The sequence below is a fragment of the Megalops cyprinoides genome, chromosome 22, assembly GCF_013368585.1.
Source record: "Megalops cyprinoides isolate fMegCyp1 chromosome 22, fMegCyp1.pri, whole genome shotgun sequence".
Taxonomy (NCBI): Eukaryota; Metazoa; Chordata; class Actinopteri; order Elopiformes; family Megalopidae; genus Megalops; species Megalops cyprinoides.
The window spans coordinates 24,864,098-24,877,646 of NC_050604.1; the positions used below are offsets into that span (position 1 = coordinate 24,864,098).

The 13,549-nt window shown below is 48.1% G+C and overlaps 1 protein-coding gene across 1 annotated transcript in view; it reads right to left on the reverse strand.

The window, feature by feature from the left end:
- tusc3 (tumor suppressor candidate 3) overlaps positions 1-13,549 on the reverse strand; it is a 55,537-nt gene that overhangs the window by 16,485 nt on the left and 25,503 nt on the right. The window contains exons 4-6 of the mRNA XM_036516981.1: positions 11,276-11,416; positions 8,978-9,118; positions 7,958-8,047 (exon numbers count right to left, since the gene is read on the reverse strand). Of these exons, the coding sequence (XP_036372874.1) occupies positions 7,958-8,047; positions 8,978-9,118; positions 11,276-11,416 (372 nt within the window). The remainder of the gene's footprint in view (positions 1-7,957; positions 8,048-8,977; positions 9,119-11,275; positions 11,417-13,549) is intronic.

Here is a 13,549-nt window from a genome sequence, read left to right on the forward strand (position 1 = left end):
TATGCAGGTGTGCGTGTGTGTGTGTGTGCGTGTGTGCGTGTGTATGCAGGTGTGTGTGTGTGCGTGTGTGTGCGCGCGTGTGCGCGTGTGTATGCAGGTGTGTGTGTGCGTGTGCGTGTGCGTGTGCGTGTCCGTGTCCGTGTCCGTGTGCGCGCGTGAGTGTGTGTGTATACAGGTGTGTGTGTGTGTGTGCAGGTGTGTGTGTGTGTGTGTGCGTGCGTGTGTGTGTGCGTGCGCGTGTGTGCGGTTTCGCTCAGCAGAGGGGGCACGGCCGCAGCTGCAGCGGCTGCCACACAGGGAGCCCAGACGCTCTTTTGTTCGTCGCCTTTCAGGAGCTGTCATCCGTCAGGAGTCACTCTGCCACACCACACAATGGCCAAGTCGCAGGAGACTCCCACAGCAGTCTGTGTGACAGACACTCAGTAACCCGTCTGCTGGGCCCACTCCACGCCCAGGCGGCACCAGGGAGGGAAGCGGCGATACTCTGCCGTCCAGCCATGGATCTGCTCAAACATTTTTAAAGCTGTCCGGTCAATATTACTGAGGGAAATGCTGACTTGGATATTCTGAAGGTCCCTCTGAGACGAAATCTGACAGCTCACTGCACTGAGATAGCCATGCAGTAGCAGACTTAAGTGGTACCGGGGCGAAGTGTTCAACAACAACATAAAACCCAGGGAACGTCTTTGGTTGGACGTGCCAACCATCTGTAAATGCAGAGGCCTTTTAACCTTGTCTGCCCTCAACACGCACACCACCACGGGTGCTTTGCTTTCATTTCATCATTGACCTTTTCCCGGCTTTGAACGAGCTTCAAGCTCCGGTGACTTTCGCTTGTGAAACGGTAACCGACCAATCGCAAGCCACCGACACGCTTGCAGCGCACCCGGGCCCCCGGGCGGGAGCCTCCTCCACTGGCGGCTCTCACACAGACCTCCGCTTTCATCAGCGTGATTAATGAAGAGTTAAACGGCCCTCCTTCTCCTGTGCGTCTTCATCATGTTTCTCCCCTCGTCCTGCCCACTCCACTCTAATTAAATCACCCCTTTGCTCCCAAGATTCATTTTTAATCATCTCCCCCCCACCCCCCATAATAACTCTGGAAGAGGTCCTGAGAATCTCCTCCTGAAGTATGCACTTATTTAACGCTTCAGTTCAAAGCTCAATTTACTCACTGAGAGCCGCAGACCAAATCCCCCCTCACACTAAAACCCCAAAATATTGCTCTTTTTTTTTATTTGTAGACTATAATAAAACTGACAAAGTAACACTGGGCTGAAAAATTGAAACAAGCTTCCAGCTCTCACACACCATGCTGGACGGTTAAATCACGCCACTCGTCACTTTCGCCGTGAAATCCAATGAATAATTTAAGGCGGCCCATGACTTGCACAAAACATTTGTTCCATTTGCTCTCCGGCCATATGCAAATGCGTGATAACGACAGTTAAGGCTGGAACGCATCAGGCTTTGATCAAACTGCGGCCCCTTCGCTGGGGAGAATGTCTTTAAAACCCCACGTCCGTTTCCCTGTGAAGTGCTTCCCAGGTGCTGGCCTATTCAAATAACCTGTCACCAGCTGTGATGCTGTGACATTTGTGGTCTAAATAAGGAGCATCGAGCTAGATGAACGGCACACAGAGTTTTCAGACTTACATTATCCAGTCCCGTAAACAGAATGCACATGAATGTCATACTTTTTTAAAATTTCAATCACTGGTAAATGTAGGAAACTGATTCTAAAGGCCTACCTAATGCTCCACCCTGCCTTCTTTGTCTGCAGCATTCTTTGCCTTTAAGTTGGAGTAATACTTTCAAGCAGTTTTTTTTTTGTTTGTTTTTTTTTCGGCACTTCAACCTTGTCAGGAGTTTGCTCGGTCAAAATGTACAGACAGCTCGGTAAGAGACAAAAAAACAAAAGTTTCCTAAATGAATAATCGTTTTTTAGAGCAAGGACACTTCAGTTAGGCTGAATAGTGAATAGTGAGGCATAAAAACCAACAGGAAGACAGTGCGAGTCCTCTTACTTGCAGCAGGAGCAGCTCGGGTCTGTGTTTGTCACAGTGACATCATCAGCAGTCAGGAGCGGGGATTGGTCGTGGGCTTAACCCCTTCGGAAGGTAATATGTGACACATCACGTGACATGACGCAGCACTCTTTGACCAGAGCCCCGCTGCAATGCCGCTCTTCTCAAAGGGTAGAACGGAACGGCCGACGGAACTAGTCATTCTGTGTCTATGATGTCACAATAACAGGAGGAAGTCCGTGAGCCCTGGTGACGGAGAGGAGAGTCACAGTGGCCCTGCTGTCAGTCAGAGAACCCGCTCCTGCCACGCAAGCTTTGTGCAACCATTTTACAGCTCAAAATCTATACTTCCACTGCTGAATAATACAGCGCGTCTGGGCCACAGGTTGGAGAGGAAAGCTCGGGGAGATAAATTATACAACTTGTGGAAACATATTTTGAAAAAGCCTAACAAAGCACAAGACGCGAGTGCGAGTCATGCCTGAATCAACCGAGGGGTGTAATTAGAACTCCTGAATTATACAGTAGGCACAGGTAGCAGACTCCACAATCATCAAGCTCTTCAGAAGCGAACACATAAAATGTGCCTGCAGCCTGCATACTTATCTGACTCCCATCTTTTCTGTAAAGGCAGCGACAGACAGAAAGAGGTTACACAAGTTCATGCTGATGGCGGGGGTCTCTTCCTACTCTTCGCCTGCTGGTCCTTATTTCAAAGGGTATGGATCAGAGGCACTGTCTTCCATGGGCAGTAATTCCAGCTGCCATGTTGGTGACCTTGGTCTGATATGGCCAAGCTCAGTTCAAAGACCTGGCCAAGCTGGGCTCCGGGGGACCACTGCAGACATCCACATGACATCTACTGCAGCGATCAGAGAAGAGAGCCTTTTTGATGGGGTGAAGAGGCTTTTAAACGTATTCAAAACCTGTCTTTCATCCCCCTGATTATTTCATCCCAGCCTGATTATAAGCCTGACTCAGGCTGTGCTGACAGTTATAACTGCTGACTGTACAATAGCACAAACCCACTACTGGCTGATTTCCTTGCTGATTTTCCTTTAGTTATTAGTTATTTAGCTTGTTTTGGCCATTGCTGCTGTCTATGTTGTCCTCTTTTTGAAATTATCTACAAATTTAAATATTTTAATACTTTGCACTTTGTACTCCTCTATAGTGCAAAATGTGCACTATATCTCCATGGTGATCTATAGCGAAAATGTTATCACAAGCGACACACTATGGAAAATGTGATGGATTGATTCTAAGGGGGAAAAACACTTTCACAGTGTGGAGTGTGGAGGTTTTGTAAGATAATCAAAATCCAGAAGAGAACTGATGAAGATAGACTGAAAGTAGCATCGCCTTGTCATTTCCCCCGAATCAGAGACGCTTACCACCAAACCCGAACGACCAGCCCTTGCACTGGGGGGTCAGACTGCCTGCATCAGCCCTCTCTCTTACGAGAAACTTTCTGCCACTCAGTGGGCAAAAAAAAAAAAAAAAAGTGGAAATAGCACTTTTACTCCGACGGAGGGGAAAAAAAATATCATTTCATGCAAATGTTGCATTTAGTTCAGAAATCAAGGTTGTTTTTTTTTTTTTTCTTTTAATTTCACACACGGATGCACAGGCATAAACGGTGGCTGGGAAATCCTGCATGGCAACATTCTGTAGTTTTTATAAAACATATATATATATATAATTTTTTTTCCCAAAATGTTCCTTTGAGTGGCTTTTTCTCAGTGCTGCAGAAAGATAACCACTCCTGCTTTGTACTTCCTGTCTATTTTAACATAACATCTTATTTCTCGGTGGATGAGCAGCGCTACAATAATGACGTCCTCTCAAATGTAAATTCACACCGGCCACACAAACCATTTACACCACTTTTTTGCGAGAGCAGAGACAGCGCGATATTTATGCAGACTGGGGGGGGGGCAACATTTTGCTGAACCGCTTAATAGCCTATCACAGCTTCTCTGTGAGAATCTCGTCATTCGCCCGATTTGCACCCGAAGCGGAACGACTGCCCCGAGAGAACAGCATGTTTCCCAGGGAGATGCCAGTCTCCTGCCTGGCTGAAACACACAGGACTGTGACGCGTCCTCCACAGGTGATGACCAGTGCTCTGAGCTCAGGCCTACAGGTATTAACAACACCCCCAGCCCTCCTGTATTCTGCTGATTACAGTCTGAAAGACACCCTTACCCATCTGTTGCTTTATTCAGCTGGTCATACACTGAAGTAGCTCAGACTAAGTGCTCATAGGTACAACTGCGTTGTCTCGCTCAAGATTTGAACCTGCAGCTCCCTGGTTTCAGACTAAGCTGCTTGAATTCCCCTGTGCAGTGATGGGGACACTGTACTGTAGGAGATGCTGTCTTTTGGGCAAAACTAAGGCCTGGGGCTCACCGTGGTACCTGAAGATCCCACGGAGCTTATCACAAAGATCTAAAATCCCCAAAGGGGCTCCTTCAGCCTGGCCTTTTAACAGTTCCCCAGTTTAAACCCCTAAATGAAGCCTCTCCCTCTCTGCAACAGCTGGCGGGTGGTGAGAGTTCTGGCACAAAATGGCTGCCGTGCCTCATTCGGGCGGGTGCTGCGGGTGGGTGGCGGCTGAGGGGAGGTGAGTCACCCCCTCTTGACCGTACAGCGCTCTGAGAGCCTTGAGAGGCGGCGTGTTCCCGCTGCTCGGAGGCAGAGCGGTGCAGCGGTTCCCGCTGCTCGGAGGCAGAGCGGTGCAGCGGTTCACCCACAGGTTATGGGACAGCGCCGCCTCTGTGCCCTTCAGCAACCCCCGGGAGAACGCCGCGCCGAGCTGCAGCATCGTGTCAGCACTGGAGCTGGCCTGGCTGAGCCCATCTGCTCGGTAATTAGACCGCACTCTGTTCATTAGCATTACCACACTCTGCCACGTTCCGGCGTTTCACCTTTAAAAAAAAAAAAAAAAAAAAGCCAAACAAAACTTTACCGAGTAAACTTTGTAACATGCGAAGTCTCACGTTCCTCTCGTGGGGCTGCTCCGAGCAGAGTGCCCCCCCCCCCCCCAAACCACCACCATCGACCCGCCCCCCCCCCCCCCCTCCCGGCTGTGCTTTCCCGCCAGCGCACCCACTCATGTCACACGCCAGAATAAACACGTTTGCAGAAACACATGCCCACCCGTTCGTATGGAAGCCGAGTGCTTTGAAACTTGTATCCGGGACATTGTCAGTGGTTTGTTTACGTCCTGAAGATCAATGCTCATGCCTGCATAATTCATAAGGCCCCTGTTTTTTCTTCTGTGGGGGAGTTACAGATGTAACCCTCCTAACTCCACACACACACACACACACACACACACACACAATGGGCTTCTGCTCCTGCACAGGTCCACAGTATGTGGCATAAACAAGTCCCATCATTTCCTGTTTAGCACGTTGTTGCAAATTACAGATCGTGCTTCCGTTTTAATTGTCACCCGCAATGTTTCTCTCATCTTTACTTATTAAACACCCCCCCCTCTGAGGCCTTGGTCTGTGATTTACGGTGAAATCCGCAACGAAAGGATTTTTTTTTTCCCCTTTCTTTTCTCCGGCAAAGTTGCGTGCAGGTCACTGGCTTCAAGGACATCCGTGGAAGAATTACTTTGAATTAATATTTAACATACCCATTTGGAGCTCAAAATGCATTTTGGGTTATTTGTAACCCTCCAGAAAAATCAATAAGAGATTGAAAATGAAATCCAGGGAACACGTTCAGTTGGATGTACCAAGAGCACACCAAGCAGATGGCTCTGATAAGCCTGACTGAGAAAAGACTGGAATGTCCAACCAAAAACTTTCCCTCAGTTTCCCTCTTTGCACAAAATAACAGCGCAGTTATTTCTGTGTGAACAGCAACTCGCTGCAAAGACAGGTGTGTTCACTCTCACTGTCAGGCAGGGAAATAAATAATAATTATCAATTATTTTATTCTTTGGCTCTGCTTCATGAATATTAATGAAAGACGGGCAGTGGAAACTTTTTTTTGCCTTTTTTATATTCATGAAAAAGGATCTGAATATTGATCAGAGAAATGGATTAGTGGACTGCTGGTGGGATTGGTCTGAGTATCGAACATTTGGTCTCATCCAGGCAGGAGCTTTGTGTCAAAGTAGCAATGCCACAAGGCCTCTGCTGGAAGAATGCGAAGCCATCACTGTTCCAGCGTTGAGACAACGTTTCTCTGGGCTTCAACAGAACATTGCAAACATTGTGACACCGTTGTGCTTCTGTTTCTCCGGGAAGCTTCATGCGCACTCCTGACTGCTGCTGCTGTAAATTATTAATTGTTCCTGGGGAGTGATGAATAGGGCGGTGTGCATCCTTTGAGTGGTGATTTATCGGTGGCTGTTACCCTAATCTGCCCAGGGACCGCCGGTGAAAACGACGAGCTGATCTGATTCCAGCGCGTTTCCGTTCACTGGGAAGCAAACGCCGCGGTCCTACCCCACATAACTGTCATACCTGTGTGTGTTATAAATAATGAATACTCACTGCTGCCAGTGCTATAGATTAGGTCTTGAGCAGGTGGAATATTACACCGCAAAATCATGAATATTCTATTTCCAAGAGAACACTTATTGGTCCCATACATGATGGAGATGACAAGGCTGGACTTCAGTGATGGAATGGCCCACTCAGGGATTTGAGGAAAAGCGCCGAGCCAGACCCAGTGGAAAGGCTCGGTAAGGCTCTCAGATGCCTCTGACACGAACACATTTCTGGGGGACATTAACTGCAAAGCCCACTGTGAATCAGAATTTATGGGGTCACCATCACAGTGGAGATGAGCGACGTCGTTTTGAGCAATGGACGAGTGACACATTTGCTTTGCAGAAGCTGTTAGCCAGAGTAACTTGCATGTCTTACATGCAATCCGTTTATACAGCTGTACATTTGAGGCAGGTTAAGTGCCTTCCCCATGGGTACACAGCAGTAGCTTACATAGGAATTGAACTGGCAACCTTTGGGTTAAGGCATCCCACTCCCTACCGCTATGCCACAGTGTTGCCCGTGCGGTTTTCTGTGACAGAACGAGAGCGTGATGGAGGACGAGAGAGGAAAGGGAGATTTCAGCCCACCTCCTTATTTATTCTGCTTTAATTAAAAAAACAGATTTGTTTGATTAGCCTGTGTAGTGTTACCGACTGTTGACAGCAGACAGATGAGAGCTTCCCCTTGTCTTGGGAAACAGTCATGCCACATATCCTCTCTGTCAACAACCAGCAACATATCCTCTCTATTAGCAATGAATCACACATCCTATCCATTAATGACTCATTTTCATTCAGCCAGCAACATAATCTAGAGGCTAATAATTAATCATCATAATTTACAAAGCATCCTGTTTGCCAGGTTTCTTATGCAGTGAAGTGGCACCTGAAGGCAAAACCAGCACACATGCCGTATGCGTCTCCCTCCCTGCCTCCCATTCACACATGCAAACATGCTCAGAAAAGCAGGTCTGACGTTCCCTGCGTACTAAAGCACAGATTTAAAACCACTAAAGTGAGAGACTGATCAGAAAAGACACTGTCAACCATCAAAGGGTTTTTTTTGCTTCGTATTTATTTCTGTAAATCTGCGACTCTCTGTCAACGTTCTACAGCTGCTCCTCTGTCTTAACTTAATGCCAATGTGCAAAGACGGATAACAGGGGCCTTTTGAGGGTCTTTGTTTCCCCCACATCGCTGGAGAGAGAGTGAAATGAGAGGAGGATGGCCAGAGAGCCAGGGAGACCGGAAGAGAGACACACAAATGTACAGGAAGACAGACAGAGAGAAGGAGATGGGGAGAGAGAGAGATATTTAGAGAGAGAGAGAGAAGAGAGAGGAGAGAGAGGAGAGAGAGAGAGAGGAGACAGGAAAATAGACAGACGCACAAATATAAGAGGAATGGGTTACTCACCACCTGCCCGTTCTGAGGGTTCTTGTGAGCGTACGGAGGTCCGCGGATATGATTCCACATCTGGCCGGAGGTCATGGCAAACACCACACACTGAGGAGGATCGAGAGGAAAAGAGATGGATCGATTGTGTCCTTTCAGAGGATGAGAAATGCCTTCACAGCCCCCAGCCTCCACAGACCCCCTCTCCATCACCCCTCCACTTCAACCTCTGTCTTCACCACAGCCAGCAGCCAGCCAGACCCATTTCCCGGGAAACCGCTTCACTCTCCTCTTCCTTTCGTGCAGATGTGTCATCTTCACGTTTATATGTGAGGTGATCATTCTCAAAGTCACTCAGTGATGTCAGGGTGTGGGCCGCAAAGTGCCTGTACCTGCCTGTGGAGTATCCCATAATGCAGTGCAGCCAAACTTTACACGACAGCATCTGCTGTACTTTCCTCTCTGGAATCACTTTCCTCTCATGCTCCAAAGATTACAAGAGAGTTCAGTAGCAATATGCATTTAAAAACTTGACTATTTTATGGCTTCTAAAATTGAATATACAAATAATCACACTCTATTTTTTCCGCTTTTTTTCACAGGCATTGTATGAAACTCTGATTCTTTCTGTATGAACAATGACTCATTGCAGATTGCTGCACTCAATCACTCATTCAGGCAGGGGAATGAGTAATATCCATAATAACAGTAACACCACTGAGTCGTCTTGCCTTCTGCGGGCTCTATTTAGTGAATATTTAGAAAGACTTCATCATAATTAGACTCTTTAATTGTTCACCAAGAGGCACTCGGATACTGCAAGATAATCCACAATTGGGGCTAACATTTAGTGCTACGTTCTCCAGTTCCAGTTCTGCTGCTGTCTGCGTCGCTACGGGTGTTGTATTTCAGACCACGCCCCTTCTAGAATGTTCACAACGAGCCAGCCAATCGGAAGACTTGTAGCTCCAGCAATTGCAAGAGCAGAGCATTCAGACAGAAGCAGGCAGTGTCCGTATCCATGGGAGACGAGAGGCTTACCAGAGCGGCCATGGCCCACCCTGTCCTGTTATAGATGAACTCCAGGTTATTCCTCCTCAGGTAGAGCAGGCCGCCGACCAGTGACACCAGCAGGGCCAGGGCGATCGTGCCCGAATAGTTGGGCGGCCGGAACACCCGGATCTAGAACACAGACAGAGAAAAAACACACCACGTCTCATCTGTGACTGACTATTACCATGGCAAGAGCGTACGTTTTAATCTTAGAACATCATTTTTAAATTTCAAACCTCATTTTGATGTTGCTGGACACCTATAATGTGGTTTTCAGTTCAGCCGTGACCTACGACTGCACTGAAAAATGGACAGCCCACGTCCCCGGCTGGGCCGAATGAGTGCCCTGGATCTGAGCGTCAGCTCGGACAGCGCGGAGTCGTCCTGCACTCTCGCTTTCAGCACCTCCTGTGCGCTCCGCTCTCCACCCGGGCCCCCAGGGGAAAGGGCAGTAAACGGTGGGGGGGAATTAGATCTGGGGCCGTTCGATTTTTATGAGGAATGAAACCCAAGACCTGCAGCCCATAAAGATGTTTTGTGTCTTTGCCGAAGGTCATAACGCGCGCCTCCGAGACCAGACACAAAGATTACCTTCCTCCCCTCTGATCCGACTCGATTAGCCGCTATAAGAGGAACTCCCGAGCCACAGACGCGCCTCGCTCAGAAACCTCCAAACGCAGAATATCAATTACCCATCACATGCACAGCGTCAGCCTGCCAGCTACACAGATAACATTTCACACATTCTCCATGTTAACACATAAATTCACGCATAAGACCCACCTCTTCAGACTGCATCTTGGTTCCACCTCAATCCCCACCCCCTAACACCTGCCGCTTGTATTACTTGCTGTTTATGTGTCATATAACAATGTGTTTTGGATTCTGTGATCTAGTGACTGTAATGTATGGTAGTGTGCGTGCTTGGCTTCCCTTAGTTTCAGGGCTGTCTCGTCAGGTTAGCACAAGTTAACTTGTGGTAGGGCTTGATTAGTGTTAGGCTCACACTCACTGGTCTGGGAGTGTTGTTAGCCTGGTCTGACACTGTTTCTGATTCACCTTGAATGGATGCACTTCTGTTCTTTTGTGCTGGAATTCACTCTGGATAAGAGCATCTGCTAAATGCATGTAATGTAATGAAATGTAATATATTACCTGCCTGGATGTTTCCACCTTGCTCAGAAACTCTTACAGGGAGTCAACCCTACAACCATTTCCACTGCGCTACACAGCACTCCACTGAAAGGCGGGGCTTGGTATTCCAGCCGCTTTAATGCCCTGCTAATCACCGCCTGAGACAGCACAAGGTGCTTTATTCTAATATCTCGGTTCCTCCGACATTTCGAGTTTGATTTAGTGCAGTGTGTGCATTTCCTACAGAAGAAACTCCGACTCAGTCAAAAAACTGGGCTAGACGTCGACTAAGATTTATGACAGCCATTCTCTTTATCACCCCTGCATCACTTTATGACGGGATTATATTGTATTGTGTAAGACATAAACGTTTGGAGAGTGCTGTCACAATCAGACAACAACAAATTCTGTCTGCGCCGTTTATGGGCGAGGACTTTGGCAAAGTGCTTTTGACTTTCTCGCCTGAGCGGACCCGTCCGGCCGACCGTTAAGACCGACCGGGGACTCGAAAAAAAAATGCAAGCTAACAATTTAAACTCCGCGCAATTAAGTGGAGAAATTGACTGTTAAAAGTGACCCGCGGCACACAACACGCCAGAGAATGGCAGGCCTGTCACTTAGCCACTGGGCGGGCTGATGTCAAAATTAAAGACATTTATGAAAAACTATTGCTTTGATTTCAAGGCTTCCCTTGCATCCACTTCAGAATTTCTGCTCCAATTAAGTGGGGGTCACAAAATGTCACAATGCGGAACAGCAGTAAGTGATTTCTGACATGGGAGGCTGGAATTGGCTCTGTGCTCTGAGGTTTGACCGCTTGACAGGCAATGGAGACTGTGACCATAGTGAGTTTTATTTAAAAAAAAAAAAAAAAAAAAAACTACAGGTACAGAACTAATATGGAGGCCTCCCTGACCATACTCACATACTGACACACAGTCACACACAGTCTCTCACACACACACACACACACAGACACACAGTCACACACGCACACACAGTCTCACATACTCACACACACACGCACACACGCACACACAGTCTCACATACTCCCACACACACACACACACACACACACACACACACACACACACACACACACACACACACACACACACACACCTGCCCCCCATCACCCCCAGGTGCCTCACCTGCACATCGGTCCTGTCCGCGATCCACTTGGCGAGCTGCTCGGAGGCGAAGCCGATCCGCTGCAGATCGAAGGTGTCCGCCCTCTTGGGCTTCCCCTTCGGGGGGAAGTGCATGAACGTGGGGGCGGAGTTCATGTTCAGCTTTAGGGGGTGGACGAAAGACGAAACGTTAATGAAACCATGCCAGCACCATGCACACGTTCTCAACAATTCACCTTCCCTCTGCTGGGTTTGCCCTTAGCAACTGATCCTGGATCAGAATTCCAATTTTGCCCTAAACTGTTGAGGTTAGGGCTGGAGGTGGAAACACTGATCCTGCATCTGTTATCAAGGGCAGGAGAGTCAAGAGTGCCCAGGAAAAAGTATAAGTGACACACTCTGATCTCTGCAGTGGACCCCCTTCCGATTTTAACCACAGTGCAACTCAAAGCAAAGATCCCCACAACCATTTAGTCTAATCAACAAAAAGGTCTGCGTGAGTGCTAATGAACCATGAGGCCTCGTTCTTGTGCGGTCATCCCAATTCCTGCCCCCGCAATTAATCACAGAACAAAAAAAGGCGCTTCTTCCGCAGTGAAAATGGGAATCATAGCTGGGTTATTTCTTCTAATTGCACCAAACGAGCTACCGCACGTCTCAGTGTTAGGGGTGAGACATCCAGGCTAATTTCGTATTCGCAACAAAAAAACAAAAAAAAAAAAAAAAAAACAAAGGAAGCAAGTGGCTGTCTGCATTTAATTGCATGCCGTTTCAAACTTCAGGTGTAATTATACAATTGCCTGAGAGGGGCATTTACCTCGCAATACTTTAAAATGTTAATTAAGCGTATCTGGGATCACATTGGTTTATTTTCATGCAAAATACTGCAGCGGTGAGACAGCGTGATTTAAATATTTTTCGGTAGGGTGGCGCGTTCAGTGCAAGTCGGGTGTAAAATGGATTCTGCCTTCTTGTGGCCTGCAGGTGAGAGAATGAGCACGGTGTTTTAATGTGCTGCCGCTGATGGTTGGCCTAGCCACCGCCGTTCAACGCCTAAACGAAACCAGCGCATTCGGTGGTTGCCAGTCATCATTAATGTGCTGTTCCTAAACCCACACAACAACAGGACTGGCTCAACCTAATGTATTTCAGTTCAAGCCCAATTCAAGCTCAGTTAGATTCCCTCACTCTCTTAGAAAAAATAAACCCCAGGTGTATGGTTGGCCGTACCCTGTTTTTACACATCCCCTTTGTTTTCCTGCTATTGGGAAATCCATGGCTTTATGGATGTGGTTCCAGCTCAGTTCTTGCCTCTGTATTCAGAGAAACTGTCTGTATGGGAGTGTGACTGAGCAGGTACCAATCAGCTGCTGGTTAAAAGGCCTCTCTCAATATAAACCAACCAGGGCCGTGCTCCACTGGGAGAGGCATGGACACAACCACTCCACCTGATGTGTGCATGGTGCAGTCTGTCCAACCAGACGCTTTCCCAGGGTTCGGCTTTCAGGGGCGGATTTATTCCGGAGAGCGCAGACTGTGTTTTGAGAGCGAGCGGCGTGCTTTTGTTGAGTGATAGCGGTGTAAGGTGATGCGGAGCGCGCCCTGGATCCCTGGGCCAGCTGCTTGCTCGCAGACAGCAGCAGTGAAAGGACTCCAGGGAGGGCTGTGTGTCCCTGCTCGCCAGCAGCCCGGCCCTTTCAACATAAATCAACACCGCTTTGAATAAGCCTTTCAGATGTGTGTGTGTGTGTGTGTGTGTGCGTGCGTGCGTGCGTGCGTGCGTGCGTGCGTGCGTGCGTGCGTGCATACAAATGAATGTGACTGTGCTACACCTGTATGTCTGTCTGTGTGTGAGTGTGTGCATGTTGCATATGTGTCTACCTGCATATGTGTGAGAGAGAGAGAGAGAAAGCGTGTGTGTGTGAGACTACATGTGCAGGAGTGTGCATGTCTGTGTGTGAGTGTGCTGTATCTGTGTTAGCATATGCACATGTTTGAGTGTGGGTGTGAGAGAGAGAGAGACAGACAGAGAAAGCGCGTGTGTGTGTGTGTGTGTGCGCGTGTATATGTGTGTGTGTGTGTGTGTGCGCGTGTGCGTGCGTACGGGGGTGTATGTGGGTGTTAAACACGCCGAGTGCCTTTCACAGCACAGACGCAGAGACTCAGAGGCTGACTGGGTAAGAAAGCTATAATTTACAAACAGCCTGCAACTATTCAGAGAGGAACTTTCATTCACTGTGTAAGAGTGCAGAGGGAACGCGTCTAAATGCTCTCGCAAATGACAGCCCAAAGCCT